This window comes from Urocitellus parryii, chromosome 1 (assembly GCF_045843805.1).
Source record: "Urocitellus parryii isolate mUroPar1 chromosome 1, mUroPar1.hap1, whole genome shotgun sequence".
NCBI classification, from domain to species: Eukaryota; Metazoa; Chordata; class Mammalia; order Rodentia; family Sciuridae; genus Urocitellus; species Urocitellus parryii.
The window spans coordinates 197,284,367-197,302,895 of NC_135531.1; the positions used below are offsets into that span (position 1 = coordinate 197,284,367).

Sequence of the window (18,529 nt, forward strand, 5' to 3'; positions counted from 1 at the left end):
AACTGGGCATGGGAAAATAGAGCCCATTACTACAACCACAGTAAGAAATGGAGGGGGATATTTCTTTCCTGTGTTCTTATAAGTTATGTGTTTAGGGAAACTACTCAAACACTTTTAAATTGAACACCTGTGGCCATAAAAATGCTAATCGTGCTTTTCTTTTAAAAAAAATGTATTCTAGTTTGTTATATATGACAGCAGAATGCATTACAATTCATATTACATACATAGAACTCAATTTTTCCATCTCTGGTTGTATACAAAGTAAAGTCACACCATTTGTGTATTAGTACATGTACTTAGGGTAATGATGTCCATCTCATTCCACCCTCTTTCCTACCCCCATGCTCCCTCCCTTCCCGTCCCTCCCCTTTGCCCCATCTAGAGTTGGAGGAATGTTAATGGTGCTTTCCAAAGCTGTTTTTTTTTTTTTTTTCTATTTAAGACATTGCTAAATCCAGAAAGAGACTTAGGCTTATCTAGTAGTTACAGCTTAGTGGATGTACAGATCATAGAAAAAAATATGGAATTTGATTGTGATTGAGTGAGATCATAGAATTCCTGGATATTAGCAAGAAAGCAGAAGAGACACAATTATTCTGAAATAAGTTATTTGTTTCCTGACTGATCCACAATTATGGTCATGTGATCACTCACGTTGCTATTCTTTTCCTTTTTAAACAATAGCAGGTTTATAACATTTTTGGCTATTTTTATTGTAGTTTCAGCTTTATAGAAAACTGGACAGAAGGCTGGGGCTGTAGCTCAGTGGCAGAGCGCTTACCTTGCACATGTGAGGCATTGGGTTCGATCTTCAGCATCCCATAAAAATAAACAAATACAAAAAAATTTTTTAAAAAAGAAAACTGGACAGATAATATAGAAGCCTCATACATGTTCTCTCTTTCGCACAGTTTTCTCCTCCATTGACACCTTGCATTATTGTGTTACACAGGCTACATTTAATGAACCCATACTGATGCATTATAATTAAAGTCCACAGTTTATGGCAGGGTTCTCTCTTCATGTTTTGACAAATACATAGTGACATGTGGTCATCATTACAGAACCACAACAGAAACATTTTGGCACTTTAAAAGTTCTCTGTACTCCTCTGCTTATCCCTTTCTCCTTCACTATTCTACTTCCAGAAACAACTTACTTTTCTTTTACTTCTTCTATAGTTTTTTCTTTTTCAAAAATCTCATGTAACTTCTTCTTTTAACTATTCTGCAACAATTTATGTTAGTTCTATGAATCTTCATGCATCTTTTATAAACTTGAAGCTGCCCCACATTAGGGTATAAAATCCTCATATTACATAATATCAAATACCATGTTCCTCAGGGTTGGTACCCAGGCTTCTAGATGAATGGCTCATTGTGGGAATCGTGCAGTGGGTTAGGATGTAGGCTGTGGTATGATACTGCTTAAGTCCAAATCCTTACTTAGTAGCTCTTTTAACCTTAGGCAGGTAATCTCACCTCTCCAAGTCTTATCAATAAAATGGGATAATAGTACTATATTCCTCACAAGATACAATGAAGAGTAAATGGATTAAAGCAAAAAAACTGCTTAGAATGATGACTGGTTCAAAGTAAACAATAATATTTTTCTTCATTGTATTCCTTTTCTTTTTTTTTTTCTCTCTGGTTCTTTTTGAAAGAAAATGGGCCATGCATGTAGCAATGAACCCAACTACTATGCATAACTAAAGCTGTACTAAAAAGAAAAAGAGAGAGAGAATGAGTCCTATCAAAAAAGTAAGTTCGAATTCTGAAGTAGTAAAAAGTACAGGAAATGAAGCTGTAAAACTCAAAACCAGTTCACTGACTCCTTTTTTTTTTTTCCATATCAATGAATGAAACATTCTAGAGTTTGGATAAAGGATGATACGATGAGGAGAGGCACTGGGATACTTGAGACCATACATGAGCAATAACATTGCATCTATCATGAATTTGGCTCACACAGCCTAGCCATCTCATTCTGAACCTCAGGTGAAGAATTCACTCTCACTATATCCAGAGAAGGAAGCAGGAGAGGATGTTCCTTGAAGAAATGCATGATGATACTCTTTCTCTACCTTTCATATACTTCTACAGTGTGAATTACAGCAATATTCTCATGACAAAGACAGAAAGGAATATCTGTCCTAATTCAAACCTTTAATAAGACTACTTCCCAGAAAATGCGATAGCTGAGATGTCATAAAAAATATTATCAATTACGGGTACTTAAGGCAAGGGTCTTTAGTCCTTTAAATTTACTCATAATACAACTGGTTAAAATGAATATCAGTGTTATATTTGGGAGAAAAAAAGGGGTTTCATTTTTAGTCACAGAGTATTTAATCCCCCTTAGATTATAAAACAAGTTGTATGAGGTATTGATATTGACTATTATTAATCTTGATGATAACGAATGTACAAAATTGTTTTTTAAATCGTGAAGCATTAGATCAGCAGATAAATGAGATATTATACATGTAACAATGTTACAAATATAGACCTTAACAAATCAGGCATGACTGAAAAATGTTCTCTATGAAGCACCTTTGAATTTATGCATCATTGGTCTGCTTGACCTATTTGGGGACAACCCGACTTTGAATAATAGGAACATATAAATATTTTATGAGCAAGATGATGTAAAGGAGGCTGAATTTCCATCAGGTAGTTTTATTTTGTAACTAATCTTTCCCTTATATTCAATCATCTGTGTCTACACCTTCTATATTGGGAAGTCACCAGTGATCTTTGAATATTGTTCCCTATGGAATAAACTAGGGATTTGTGTACAAATTTAGCATGCTTCAAATTCAGAAACACACTTGATACCCAGAGAGCTCCAGTGATTGCTTTGTTGAGGTGAGCATCACCTTCACTGTTGTAATTGATGAAGTTGTCACTGCCGTCTTTGTCATCATCATCATTGTTGCCACTATTACCATACTTATCTAGTATTTGCAGAGCTTTGATAAAGAACCCCGAAATATCCATCAGCAAAGAATGCAATTTTGTGCTGAAGGAGTTCATATTCCACAGCAAATATTCCCACGACGTTGATCCCACCCATTTCTCTTCTGTTTTCACTGAAATTAGCTTTGCCTTTTCCAATTCTTTTTCCTAACAGCAACTTCATTATGCTCAGATATCTATTATTTCCTATTCCTTACCACCACCAAAGCCTGCATGACTCAGGAGAAACTGAACCTACCTCCAGATCATGGGATTCTGACTAATCTAAAAACAATCCACACAGAAGATGTGAGCCTAACTTTCAATTTTTTTTTGTCTTTTCAAGCCTTAAAAGTTGAAAGGACAAGAAATAGTTCATGAAATATGTAGAGCCCCAGGGGCAGGATATTTCTCCCTGCCAACTTCAGACGTACTGTACTGTAGAGCACAACAGATTACAAAGACACTTCAGGTAGAAGCTTGGTAAAGCAGAACCATGGGCAAAGGGATACTTTGAAAAGAAAAGAATGAGTTCATCAAGTGAGTTCCCAACCTCCAAAGTAGGGGGTCTTCACTTTGTATTCTGGGCCTGGACCAGTGAATTGAGTCTGGACCTTTCCTGGACCTAGACATGCATCTGGTTCTGGGCCTGGCTCTAGACCAATTACTACCATGCATCTCTAAATCTTTCATTTTTTAATAAGAGGTGTTTTCTTTCCTTGCTTAGAGGACAGACATTAAAACATTAAAATAAGTACTTGGCACCATTCTGCCTGTTTCCACTCTTTAATATACAAAATAACTTTTGAGATTTGTTGTAGGACATACAGCCATGTTCAACCAGGAAAGGAGGAGGACAAATGAAATCAGTATTTGTTAAGGTCTGTAAACAAGTCAAAATAACACCTGGTATTTTGCCAGGGGAATGTTAGAGTTCATAAACAAGTCTGGATGGTGCCTGGCAAAATGCCAGAGGGAGTGGTTTGAGAAGTAACAAAAGTGAGCTATTAAGTGTAGAGATTCCTTATTGGTTGACTGATGTATCTAGTTTATGCTAATTAAGATAAGCTGTGCAAAATGTATAAATAACTCTGTTGTCCTACAATAAACGGCTCCTACTCCTGCTGTATCCACATACACAAGTTATTCGTCATCCCCCGGCAAGTATTTAGCTTCTGTGCTGAGTTCTTTTGTTCTGACTGCTGACACTTGCGATATATTAAACTGAATTTAATATTTTCCCCTAGTCAGACTCTTAGAGCAAGTAACTGCCTATCCAAATGCCAAACTTGCCCAGTTTCTTTGCATTTAGCTGTATCTATATATCTTCATTACCTTCCCCCTTCTGTTAGTTGAGAACAGAATATACCATGGACCAAAAATTTTCTAGAACTACAAAATGGAGAGAACTTTGGGTGTGGTGGTGCTTGCCTGAAATCCCAACAATTTAGGATGCTAAGGCAACAGAACCACAAGTTCAAAGTCAGCCTCATTATTTAGCAAAGTCCTAGGTAACCTAGAAAGACTCAGTCTCAAAATAAAACATAAAACAGGCTACGGATGTTGCTCAGTGCTTAAGCTACCTGGTACCAAAAGAAAAGAACATTCCATTTTGGGAACTAGACTGGAGGCTACCAGAAGTGAGGTATATCTTATTTTTATGTTGCTTTTAATTTCATTTTACATTATGCTAAGTCAAATTTAGAAAATGTTGGCATTTATTGAATAGATCAGTTATTGATAAGGCTCTAATCATTATCTTCAATTATTATTAAAAAGATCAGATGCAAATATTATTAGTTTTATTTCCCACAAAAGATAAAATTATTTTAAGATGTTATTAGGCCATATTTTACCATAGTCAATAGTGTTTTTACTATTAGTCAATAGTTTTTTTACACAATTTTTACTCTAGTTGCTTACAAAGACAGTTATCTCACTGCCTGCCACAGTTATCTCACACCCACCAAAAAAAGCCAATACTGTCAACATATGACTTTCTTTAAACATACGGCTAAAAGAAAATTTTGAGTAAAAACCACTGTACGTTAGAAAACATGCATCCTGAGCTAGGGCAATTTCTCCCTAGTTAAACCTCTAAGAGTCTGACTAGGGGAAAATATCAAATTCAGTTTAATATCCTGCAAGTGTCAGCAGTCAGAACAAAAGAACTCAGCACAGAAGCTAAATACTGATTTCAGTTGTCCTCCTCCTTTCCTGGTTGAACGTGGCTGTATGTCCTACAACAAATCTCAAAAGTTATTTAGTATATTAAAGAGTGGAAACAGGCAGAATGGTGCCATGCACTTATTTTAATGTTTTAATGTCTGTTCTTTCCCTGTGGGGTTTTTAAACAAAGATTCAGTGTTTGAAAATAAAATTTTGTGCATCATACATTATTTACCTCAGAAATTTTAAATAAATCACTGTATTTTTTTTATTGTGTGATTTAGTGTACTATAATAACAAGATCTCCTAATTGTAATATTTGATATTTCATGTATAATCTTTTTATAATATTCTTAGAACCACTGGAGAATATTCATAACATTTCATCTTTGATATCTATCCTGATCATACCTGATTGATACAGGAAAATTTTTCCAATACTTTCAAAAGCAGTGCCACCGTCACATACTTATTTCTTGTTCTCATGGACTCCATGTAGGGAACAGTTAGAAATAATTTTAAACTTCTTGAAAAATATAAAAACTTTCTTTTCTAATATTGGCACCAAGTCTTTTAGTACATCAGCTATTCTCTGGCAGAGAGTAGGGAAGTTTTCTTCAGCCACTTGAGAATTATTTCACAAGTGAAACAATAATTTACTTACTACTACCCCAGTGGTTTAGAAATGTACATTTAGCTTCCAAAATCTTTGGAGAATCTGACAGAATAAAAACAACCCATCCGTTTCATAAACTATGTCTTTAAAGATAAAAATAGGGATGCTAAGGTTGCTATCCAGAATGCTCTTACCTCACCCTCTTCTCAGTGTTGCATAACATATTACAGAAAAAAAGTATCACTTGCCTTGAAAAAAAGGTAAGAAAAATATTCCTCCCAAAGACTCTAAATGACAGTAATTAAAAAGAAAAGGAAGAAATCTCCCAGAACTGGAAATGAGGATCTGAAACAAACAAACAAAAAAATTGTCCACATTCAAATAGGTTTATTGAGTGAAATGAGAAAAAAAACTAAGTGAAATGAGACCAGTCAATGCTTAAGAGGAAGAGCTGGACATAAAGCAGTAGTTGTAATTGATGACGTCAGTCCCTGAATTCATTTTCCTTTCTTCATGCAAGCACCCAGCCCCAATTTCATTTCCATGTCTGTTTGTACTTTATCCGATAATGATGAAAACAATCTGATCTGGCTCATTTGTGTGGACATGCTCCCCAGTTTTTACTAAGAAACAGGAGATGGTTACTCTGGAAGCTTTTCCATGCCAAAGGAGAAAAAATGACTATTTTTTAGTGGTGCTACATAGGATCATCGCTAGAAGGTCAGCAGACTTCTTAGGTCTATAGGGCCATAGCCTGGGGGGAAAAAAAATATATATATATATATATATGTATATATATATATATATATATATATATATATATATACTGAAGATCACATCCCAGAGTAAAGGGATAGGAAGAGCTCAAGTATTTAACAATAATATTAAGTCAGTGAAGTAATCAACCCTGGGATTGTCTTAAATCTAGACTTTCTAAGATGATAAATTCCTTCTTTAAGCTCTATTCAGTTATTTTTCTATTACTTGACCTACTTGCATCAACAGCATTAATCAGAGTGGAAATTCAGAGAAGAATATTTTTTTTTTTTATAGTAGTGATTAAAAAGAGGGCTAGGAAGATACTGAGTATAGTTAGGAGGAACAAAATTGTAAACTCAGTAATATAGAGACAAACTTAATACACATAAAAACTTATACAGTGAAAAGAAACACAAAGATAATAACAATGAGAACAAGTAGAAATGTTTTTGCATTATATTATCAAAAAGATATCTTTATTCCTGGGTTTGCTTGGCACTATTTGTAATATTCAAGATATGGGAGCATCTAAGTTTCCATCATAAATTCATATATACATATGTATTGTAAATTATACATATATACACAGATATGTGTGTATATACATGTAGGCATACACATACAAACTAAGAAATGTTATTCAAGTATAAAAAGCTGAAATTTTGTTATCTATGACAACATGGATAAGCTTATGAGACTAGAGGATACCATGTTAAGTGAAACAAACCAGTCATAGAAAGACACATACCATCTTTCCACTTTAAAAGTTTATCTTACAAAGGTAGACAGGAGAATAATGGTTATCAGTGTTGTAGGGACAGATTAGACAAGGCACCAAAGATAGCAAAAAACAGTTTTATTTGGCTGTAGCCAGGTTCAGAGGGCACAGCTTTTACTGTAATCAATCAACCCCCTGAACCCCGAGTTCAGATAGTTTCAGAATTTTATACCCAGCATGTAAGGGGAGGGGCTCAGAAGTTCCCAGTCTGCAGAAGTTCACATAAAGCAGTTTTTTTTTTTTTTTTTTTTCCCCACTGTTCTGGGCAAGTTAACTCTTCAAGGACAACACCTGAGAAGGGAAGAGCTGCTTTTCCCCTTTCTTTCCTCCTCTGCCAGCTGTTACTATGGAGCCCAGTTGGTAACTTATCTTAGAAATGTAGACATCTCTGTGAAGCCCCAGCTCAAGGCCAGAGACCTTGTTTACACATTTCTACAAACTACTATACTGGGTACATGTTTGTGAAAAACTAGTAAGGGGGTGTCCAGCACCTGGAGTGCTGATTTCTTCCCAGCCAGTGGCCAAAGTAAGTAAAACAGGGCAACACGAAAATTGGAAGTTTATCTACCTTGAACTCTTTTGCAGAGACTCTTTTGCTGACAGTCCTAAAATTATCCATGGTGAAGATTTTTGGAGAAGCCTAGCTAAGACTTACTTTTCTGTGGAGAAAGGGGGTGCCAATACACCAGGGGCTGAGAAGGGTGGGGTTAGGTGGTTATGCAATGTTTGGTTAGTGGATATAGAGTTATAATTAAGAGAAATAAATTCTAGTGTTCTAACAGGAAGATGTTCAGGGAAGATAGCAGTCACTATGTTTAATAACACTATATATTTCAAAATATCTAGAAATAGGATTTTGAATGTTCTCAAAACAAGGAAATCATAAATGCTTGAGATGATATGATGGGTATGCTAATACCCTGATGTGACCAGTACACCCTGTGTATATGTATGAAAAATATAACACTACCACACAAACAGGTGCAATTATTAAGTGTCAATTTAAGAAAAGAAAAGCACCCATCCTTAAACAATGAGAAAGTGTCCCTGCTTTTGGAAACCCAGCTGTATGTATGTGATAAAGAAGGCTAAGAAATCAAGTTTATTTTTTTTTAAGCTTGCTGATGGACATATGTTTTTTTTTTCCTAAAAAAATGAGAACTCACAATTTGCAACCTGTCAAAACGTTAACTAAGAATTTGAAAAGATTAGATAAGTTATTAACTGTAGATGAGCCCACTGTGCTCAAAAATAACCTCCTCCTTGAGGAAAAAAAAAAAAAAACAGTTCTTGTCTTTAGATGTTTCTCAATTGTCAAGTGCATGGAAATTCTGGAACCATCTCAGTCCTTGACTCCGAAGGCAGTTATTGGTGGTTGGAGGCACTATGTGAGGGCCTAATTTTCCCACAATATAGGCTGAAAAGTTTAAAAGCAAAATAACTCTAACAATTCTACTTATTTCATAGTGCAAGTAATTTTGTAAGCAAAGTTTTCAACTTGGAACCTGGTTTTGTAAAAGTGGTCCCTTCACCTTCTGAATATAGACCTCATGACTCTAAAGTTTATTAAAAAAAAAAAAAGTTTTTTCTCTCTTCTCCCCCTCCCCCACCCCAACAAGATTAGAGAGACAGTGTTCCCTTTTCCCCTAGTTAACTACCCTTGAACATACCCACTACAAGGAGGAGATGCCTGCTAAGGATCTAGGAAGTGAATATCTCCCAAATTAACAAGTGAATTTTAACACACCAACTGGGAGCCCTGGGACTCCCTACCAGAGCACACCTGGAATGTGAAGAATTCCTTTAATACTCCCTCCCTCATCCCTGTCCTTCCTGAAGGGCACAGTCATAGCCTTTGGAACAGGAGTCCCCTGTGTTTCTCCTTTGCTAGCAAAGCAATAAACCATCATTTTCCTTTTTCTCAAAAACCATGTCCTCATTATTAAATTGGCATTAATTGGCATTGGGGACAAGGACCGAACTTTCGGTTATAGGTTGGTCTGAGAGCCACCATACAGGTGAGAAAACTGCTATCTTCCCTAAACATCTCCCTGTTAAATGCTTTTCCTATACCATAGACAATTCTGCTTCATTTTCCAGCTTCGTACATTTAAACAGCATCTCAGAGGAGAATTTCATCAGTCAGACCTGCTCCTTGTTTGCTGTTCACTTTGATTTTTATCTTTAATTCCATAACCATGATTAGTTTCACCAACAGAGGAGATGCAGGAGGGTGATGGGAAAAGGTCTTTTAACTATTAAATACTGCCAGTTACTCCCCTATGAATTCAGCTTCTGAGGGTTGAGCTTCACTCTCCTGGAAGATAGCCTCCTCTTTTAGAAAACAAAGACAATGAATGCACTTTCCTCCTATCCATGGGGGTTCACAGACTCACAAATAAATCTTCCACTTTATGCAAGTCAAATTCTGTCCTGCATAGAACAAAGGTATGTGTGTTATACTTGGAAAACATTAACTTTCTATTGTTTTACTTAACATGGGGGAATTTCCTCCCTCCCTCAATTTAGCCTTCTCACATAAATTTAATTGAAACTGAGATCTATAACAAGTCCCCCCAAAATATATTTCTCTGAATTTTTCAACTCTGCCTTCAAAATCTTCATCAAAATATCTATTTAATTTTACTCTGCTTTCCTAATAATTATCTGGCTTATGATTACTTGGGCCTGAGAAACCAACCTCTACCTTAGAGCAAAGCCTGTCCAAGGAAGGGGGCATGACCCTTGTCCTTGGAAAGACCCACAGAGCACTCCTAGGCACATACCCACCCTGCTGAACTGTTTATCTACAAATAACAGTAGAGATCTGCGGAGCCAGGTGTCCCTCACTCAGTCAGACTAGGTAAGGACCCATAGCAACCCCCTAGCAACCACCAATCAGCATGAGACAGGGAAAATAACCGGGATGCCAAATGACTCTTCCAGTAGTTTATGGTGGTTGATAACAAGTTGGGAAACCATGTAGTTTAGCACATACTCCCCTAGTGGCTTTAACCAATCAGTTCAGAAGAATCCCCCTCTTATACTAACCAATCACCCTTACCCAACTTGTTCCCGCAAGTGAATGTGCTATTCATGTTTTAGAGTTGTTTTATGATTTTCCCTCAGTGTGTGATGATTTGCTAAGAGATGCTATGATGTATGTGAAGTCCCTGCCTTCCCCAAAGAGTATATAAAACTGCTGCAAACCCTGGCCTTAGGGCCTCTCAGCATCATGTCACCAGTTGCTGTGTGTGCACAAAGGACTGAGCTAGCTCTCAATGAACACCTCTTTGCTGCTTACATTGATCTTGGTCTCTGGTGGTCTTTGGGGGGTCCGGAATTCGAGCATAACAGTGCCCTTTCTTTCAGTATTATTATAACAATTTTATATTCATGGTCAAAGGCACTCTTGTCTCAAGTCCAGTGTGAGGGTTTTAATTTAATGGAAAGCTGAGGGCTACATCTTAGAACCAGATTCATGTTGAGCACCACTCTTGACTATAGTCACAACCTTCATTGGACCCAGATACTACATAGTTTACTATTGAAGCAATGTCGTATTCAAAAATGTAGTTCAACAGACAAATGTAACTATGAAGAAATTTTATTCTTTACCTGTATCTTTTGAAAAATATTGAAGTTCATCCAAATGTGTATGTTACAAACTGAATTGTTAAAATAGTGTTTGTTTGGTTACTCTCATCACTCTTTGGTGGGGTTCAGTCCCTGCTATTCTGAAAGATGGCATGTTAGTAATTGAGAAAACAGCAGAAACAAACAGGCAGGTGACTTAGTCACCTTCTTTAACCCTTTTCCCTTAGAGCAGGCCAAACATAAATTCTCTGAGTTTGTTCTGACAAAGGTCCTAAGGCTTGTTTTCTTTCTTTCTTTTTGTTTCTATTGGTTCTATTTAGTTATACTTGTCAGTAGAATTCATTTTGACATAATCATAAAAACAAGGAATATATCTTGTTCTAATCAGGTCCTAAGGCTTTCATGTCAGAGGTGCCCACACTGCACCGGGAAGAAAGGAACACCTGTATCTCTGAAAATACAGAGACATCTACAATCAGGCAAACAGGCTTGCTAAATCACCCCTACCTGTTTATGACCCCTGGATCTCACCCCTTTTGCCCAGACTTCTCTACAACCACCCACTTCTTCATTAAATTTAGCATAAAAATACACATTTCCTTGTTTCGTTGGGGTTTCATTTCTGAAGCCTCTTGTGTCATGTAAAACTTGAAAATAAATATATTTGTTTGTTCTTCTTCTCCTAATGTCTTGTTTTATTATTTTTATTTTTTATAGATGTCTCAGGCATGAACCTAGCCTTAGACAAGAGAGGTCCTTGCTCTCCTGTCTGCTCATACCCACAGTGGCCATGTACTTCTCTCCTCCAACACCCTATACAAATTTCATCTTCATTTCTAGGCTATACCTTCATTTATTTTTTTCTTATTTACTCTCCTCTTCTCCATTACTTTATTATATGCTAAATTTGGACTATATAAAATAAACCTTTAGAAAGCTTGTAGGAGGAAGGGAAAGGAGATGAAATGTGGTTATCACTGATGGGGTAAGACATTAGTCTCATCACTCTACTCATAATGGTGTCATAACTATCAAAAATATTAGTACTTACTTGAAACAACATGGAGGAAAAACACTTTCATAGTCTACAACTGAGGAAGTATTAAAACGTTTCAAGGGTTTGACCTTTTTTAATCCTTCCAAAGCCCTGCAGGCTGTGAATCATTATTCACATTTTGGTGGTGAGAAAACAAAGGTCCAAAGAAGCATCACACAATTTGTAGCTGGTGAAGTCAAAATTTGATTTCAGGGAGAATGATGCTAGTATCAAGCTCTTAACCATGAAAAAGACAGAAACAATAGTTTTGTTGCTGGTTGGACTATCTTTATGCCACCTTCCAACAACAATGATTTCATAGAAAGTATTTCTGAAAAATTTTCAAGGAGCCATTGTAAGGAAATATTGCAAACACTTTGAAAAGAGGAAGAAAATCTCAATAACTACCTCCAGAAAAAATAGCCCGAATTAATGAGTCAACATCAACATCTGAAAATTTAAGAAAATATACAAACAAGTTTCACTAAACAAACAAACAAACCCTTCTTGACCAAATTGGATTAGAGCCTGGGTCAAGACAGAATAACAGCCCAAAGAAAAATTGTACTCACTATCTAAACTGGAATGAACTAAAAGCAAAGAAGACATTTAGAAAGATAATAATGATCATTCTATAACATAACAAAGGAAATACAAGGTTAAGAAAAGTCAAGTTAAAAATATGGTTAAATGAATGTTATTATTTCAATGCAGTCTTTTGGGAAGTGAGGCAAATCTCCTTCCATTGGCAAACCTATTAAAGTCAAGCTGAGAGTTAGGTCAGATGATCAGTGCATTCTGATATTTTTAAACTGAAGTTCGGCAGACAAGTGATAAACAGGCAGGGTGTGTATGTCACCTTGCACAATTAGAAAATGGTAGGAGAAGTTTTAGTGCTGGGACATTTCCCCTTTGGTAGTTATTGTGGGTGTATTCTATCCAAACTGACCGCATTACTCTGAAGCAAGCCCAAGTTAAAGGAAAGCTAAACAAAACAAAACAAAACAAAACAAAAACTGTTACTTTCCTAGATAGCATCACATTAATCTTAGCCAAATTTCCATCAAGAAAATAGTAGAATATAGCTGAAAGTATTCTATTGCACACAGACCTATATTTTAAAAGAGCAGAGCTTATGCTTCTCTGATATCTACACTTCGTGATTGAAAAACTGTGCTAGAGAGATATAGCAAACAAAAAATTCCAAAGAACCTATTGTGATAAATGATACATGACAAAATTACATTTAAACAGTTACTAGGCCCAAAGGAATCCAGTGGAGAATAAGTGCAAACAATGTGGGGGTTTTCTACTCCTAATTTCGTTGACAAAAATGACAAAATATAGTTATTTCACATAAAGACAGGGAGAAATAGGAAACCTGAAAACATAAAATATGTTGCTCATAGAGAGAGATGACGTTCACATATATTTCAGATTGGCAGTTTTATTTGGAAGGGATCTCTAGATCTTTGCTTTCAAAAACCAGAACTGTTAAGAGTAGTACTATAAAGAGGAGAAGCACAGTAGCTTTACCTCTTAACATTTTGGACAGGCAAAACTGTCTAAAGACTAATTTGAAATTCAGTTAGTACATCCTGGGAAAAACATGCAAGCAAATATATCTCTAAATGGGATGCCAAAAGAATGTTGTTAACACATTTGTAAATTTCCAATTCTTTCTTACTACCCTTATCCAACCACCCAAACAAATCAGTTTAAATACAACTTCTTTTACTAATGTCTTTTGAAGCATCGCTGCAGTCAAGTAACCATCTGCCACAAATACAAATAGAGCTACATTCAAGAATTATATTATACAGCCTCCCTAGCAAAGTTCTCAACGTGCAAGCTGTTCTTGTCAAAATCAGAACCATTGTGATGATGCATCTTAATATTCAATCAGACTTTAAGTAAAGAGTGACAAAAGTCCACATATGGATGACAGCTGTTTCTTCAGTAAATATTTTCCCATTTATTGAATGGAGGCTTATGGCAGTTTACGATATGTTCCATCAGACATTTCAGCCTGAACTGCCTGAGGACATTTAAAACAATAACAAGAATAAAAAGTTCAGTTTTTTAAAAAATCTTTGCTATAATTTACATCTTCAAAAATAACGATTCCTCCAATTAGAGTGGCAGACAATGTCATTTGCTGGACGGAATCCCTGTCTAATTCTGACTGACGGAAAAACGGAAGTTAATGGACTCCAAACCTTTTTGTTCCTCACCTCTAAATATAACAGTATGTCTGTAAAATAAAGGCATAATTTCTCTATTGATTTGACTTTCTACCATTCTACCATTAAGAACAAAGTTGATGGGAAGTTAAACACTTTAGGACTGTATTTTGATGAATAGTGAAATATTAAAAAGGATTAATGAGTCTATTATCTAATAGAAGGTCATAGAGTATAAGGCCTTCTTTTTAACCAATAAACTAATTTGAAAATTAAAAAAAAAAAACTTTAAGTAAAATGAAGATGGATTCTGATGCATAATAACTGCATAATAATATTGGGTGTACATATCCATCATTATAGAAAAAAAAGTTATACTATGAAATAAAAATATCCTTATTGCTTCAGTAATACAGGCGAAAGTATATTGTGCTCCTTTTATAAATGCTAAATGTCATGCTGAACCTAAGTGTGTTAACAGTACACCTTTCGAATAGCATTTGTGAAACTTGCTAACTAATTTGTGAAACTTGCTAACTACAAGGTCCTTTGCTAAGTCTCAACATGGCTCATCTCTTTAACCTAAAACTATCCTGAGGCTCCTGTCTGGTGATAAAGCAATTCATAGGAGGTTAGAAGGTTGTGTGTGTCTTAGGTTAGGCCTGTAATATTGATCTGCGAAGAAAACGGTATTCCCAGCTTCTGAATTGTGACTTATAGCTTTCTTTTCCTTCCTGCAATACAGATGTGAAAAATCAACAATTTTCTTTTAAAATTTTGCGCCTGTAGTCTTATCATTCTCCACAACTCTTGTGAGACTTTGATCATTTTTTTCTCAGGGGAAACTTTCACAGACCAAACATGATAAAGAAGAATTTCTTACCCTGCTATTGGATCTACTGCTATTGCCTTAGGATTATGAAGCTCCAGATCAATCAGGGTGACACACACAGACCCATTATAATTACAAACAAAGATCCGGTCACTGACATGGTCCACAAAATAGAGATTTCTGGTGAGCCAATCAATCGCCATTTGTTCCACATCTGAAAAACATATACATAAAAACATTGAATCATAGGAGCATATCTAGCATCATAAGCCCAAGAGTACATATGTCTGCCATCACAGAGGACATTTCAAAAGTACAGGAACTTTTATGGTAAGAAATTACAAAGAAAATCTCTTGCTATGCCAAAATGAGTGACTTGATTATATAAAATAATGATTGCTTCTTCATAACTTCTCATTATCTAAACATTGGAGATAGGCCACTCAAATGGAAAAAGGAATTTCTGAATACAGGTTTTTAAAATATAAACTTTACTTTTTGCATTTGTCCAACTAGTATATTTAATCTAATGAACACAACAGGTTCAATGGTTTATTTGTGAAATAAAATCTATAGTGATACGAGAAGTAAATAATTTTTATGAACTTAAGGCAAATCCTAGTTTTCAGATCCATATTTCTTAAAAACATAAAAAGAAACACATGGAGAATGTGAGAAGACAAAGCTATAAAATATTTATTTACAAAAAGTATGAAAAACTTGTAAATAAAGAAAAAGAAGGAGTGACAGTTTCTTCAAATGATATACTTATTTATGCACTGTGAAAAAGACCTGGTCAAGGATGACTTCTCTGGAAGAGATGAATGGAATATCCCATATCCACACTGTTTAATGAAGTAGGTGCTATCACACATGTCTATTGAGCATTTAACATGTGGCTACTATGACTGAGAAATGGAATCTTTAATGTATTATATTTTTTTTAATTTCAATTTCAATTTAAATTCAAATTGAAATTAAAATTAATAAAAAATATAGCACAGCTCTCAAATAATGTACCTGTTTGATTTGAGCATTGTTTACTTGATCAAACTTATACGCTGTGAAAGTACATGTTAATTTGTTGATAGTTAACTGGTAAAAAAAAAAAAAAAAAAAAAAAGAAGAACCCAAAAGAATATGATTTTATTACCTCATGAGACATTAAGCAATTTTTATCTAACTTATAAATTTCATATAAACATTATTCTTTAAACTGCTATTGATATCCAATTTCAGTAATGCTATTAGACCAGCAATACTGGTCTGGTTCCTTCAATAATGCCATATATCCATTTCTGGCCCATGTTCATTATTTTTTATGAATGCCATGCTTTTGATTTTTAAAAATTGTAGTAGTCCCTCCCTATTCATAAGATATATATTTGGGAACACTTAGTAGATGACAGAAACTATTAGTAGTACCAAAACTCTAGGCACACTGTATTTTTCCCATATATACACACTTATAATAAATTTTATTTATAAATTAAGCATAGCAATGTGATGGACATCATTATTCTAAGTACATATATGAAGACATGAATGATGTGACTCTACTTTGTGTATAACCAGAGACTTGAAAAATTGTGCTCTAGATGTGTAATATGAATTGAAAGGCACTCTTCTGTCATATAACAAATTAGAATAAATAAAAAATAAATTAAGCATAGTAAGAAAAGCAATAATAAAATATAGCAATTATAATAAAATATTGCAATGAAATTTTATATTGCATTTATGTAAATGTGTTATCATGGTCTCTTTCCTCCTTTCTCTCTCTATCTTTTCTACTCTGATGACCACAACTAACCATAAGTAGTGGAAACCATAGAAATCAAAACTGAGGATAAGGAGAAGCTTCTATATACTTTTGATAGGCAATAGACATGAGTGGAAGGAACATGAAGCCAAGGGAATAATTCGATTGACTAAACCTATGCTAGCTCTCTACACGTTTTTTTTGTTTGTTTGTATGTTTGTTTCATTTTGTTTTTTTAAGCAATTTACCCAAGACAATTCTGGCCTTTCTCAAGCTTAAATGAATAGAATATATTACAACTTATGATAAGCAACTTGGGTTATTGGGGTTAAGGAATACATGTGCAAAGTCTCTCTATATAGAATGAAACACAAATTACCCTGACTTAGGACCAGCCAGGATAAAAAGGGCCATCTGTGACCTTTACATAGACCAACGATTCTAAATCTCAGGGAAACAAAACAATTAAAAGCAAAGCCTACAAACTACAAAATCTGTAAGAACAAGTTCCAATTAGAACTACCAGTATACATGGATCTTTAGATCTTTAACAGATTATTTTACTCTTCCTGTAATTGTAAATTTTCTCCACACTCTGCCTCCACCATGGGTGTTTCTTGGGTACTTATGGAGAGAAACCTGAGCAGTAGGGATTTAGGTATCTAATATTATCCAGCGGTCATTCAAGGAGGTGGTGCTTGGACAGGATTCTTCAAAGACTTTTCATGAAACCTCAGTAGAAGCTGGGATACAAAGAAGAAGGTTGTCAATCACCTCTTTGAGACAACACACTCTCCTTTTTGAAAATGTTTCCTCTTTCCTTCCTAATATACACTTTGTTATACATTTACTATGTCTTTTGTCTTGCTTGAAATCTCATGTGAGAACACAAGAGTAGAGAGACAAGTGTAATCCCTGCTAACACTTTGATATTTCCTTGCTTGGATTCTGTATAGACCTTAATTGACTAAAGAGAATGACAGAATTCATAACAGCCTTTTCTAACATTGGGCACATTGGAATACTGAATATTTTAAGCTGAATGAAGCTGAGAAACAGCAAGTATAAGAAAGGCTCTCTGATCTCCCTTCTGCCCGCTGAAGCAGGTCATAAAAACCTCATGTGAGAGATAGCATCCCTACTCCCAATGGAGAGCAACACCCTTAATCCCAAAGTCAAAAGGACACTGAGAAGAATTCGACTAAGCAGACCTTGCTAAATTTATCCCAGTTGATTATCCTTACCTCACACCCATGTCCCACCATGTTTTTCTGTGACTTTTTATGCTTCATCGAACCTAGTATAAATATACTCACATCTAGTCATTTTAGCAGGTTTTCATTTCTTACAAAGACTCCCCTATCACATAAAGCTTACACTACATAAACATGTTTCTCTATCCTTTTTAGTCAAATTTGCATGATACCAGCTGGAGAAACAAAGATGGGTACAGAATTCCCCCCCCCCGCCCTCTGGAAGAGTGAACTTCTTTAATCTGAATCTAAACATTTTTCCTACTCTCAGCCTCAAAATATTTCCTCAGTAACATGCTGCTTCAGTGAACAATGATCTCTCAACAGAGAGACAAACATAATCATATATGCCAGCATTACCATTCATAATGGTATACTGTCAAAACAAGGTAGAGAAAGTGGCAACTTTGTGGGACTTTCTGTCATGTCCTATAAGGATAAGCAGAAAGCAAATATTGCAATTCATTGGATACAGATTTTTTAGGTCATCTATTATACTTTCATTCCTGAATTATGTAGCTTTTTATGAAAACATAAATATTTAAATGTTACCCAAACTGCAAGGAGATTTTTATCAGCCAACT

General features: G+C 35.3%; 1 protein-coding gene across 1 annotated transcript in view; it reads right to left on the reverse strand.

Moving 5' to 3' along the window:
* Lrp1b (LDL receptor related protein 1B) overlaps positions 1-18,529 on the reverse strand; it is a 1,492,917-nt gene that overhangs the window by 910,984 nt on the left and 563,404 nt on the right. Inside the window, exon 7 of the mRNA XM_077794359.1 lies at positions 14,982-15,144. Within this exon, the coding sequence (XP_077650485.1) occupies positions 14,982-15,144 (163 nt within the window). The remainder of the gene's footprint in view (positions 1-14,981; positions 15,145-18,529) is intronic.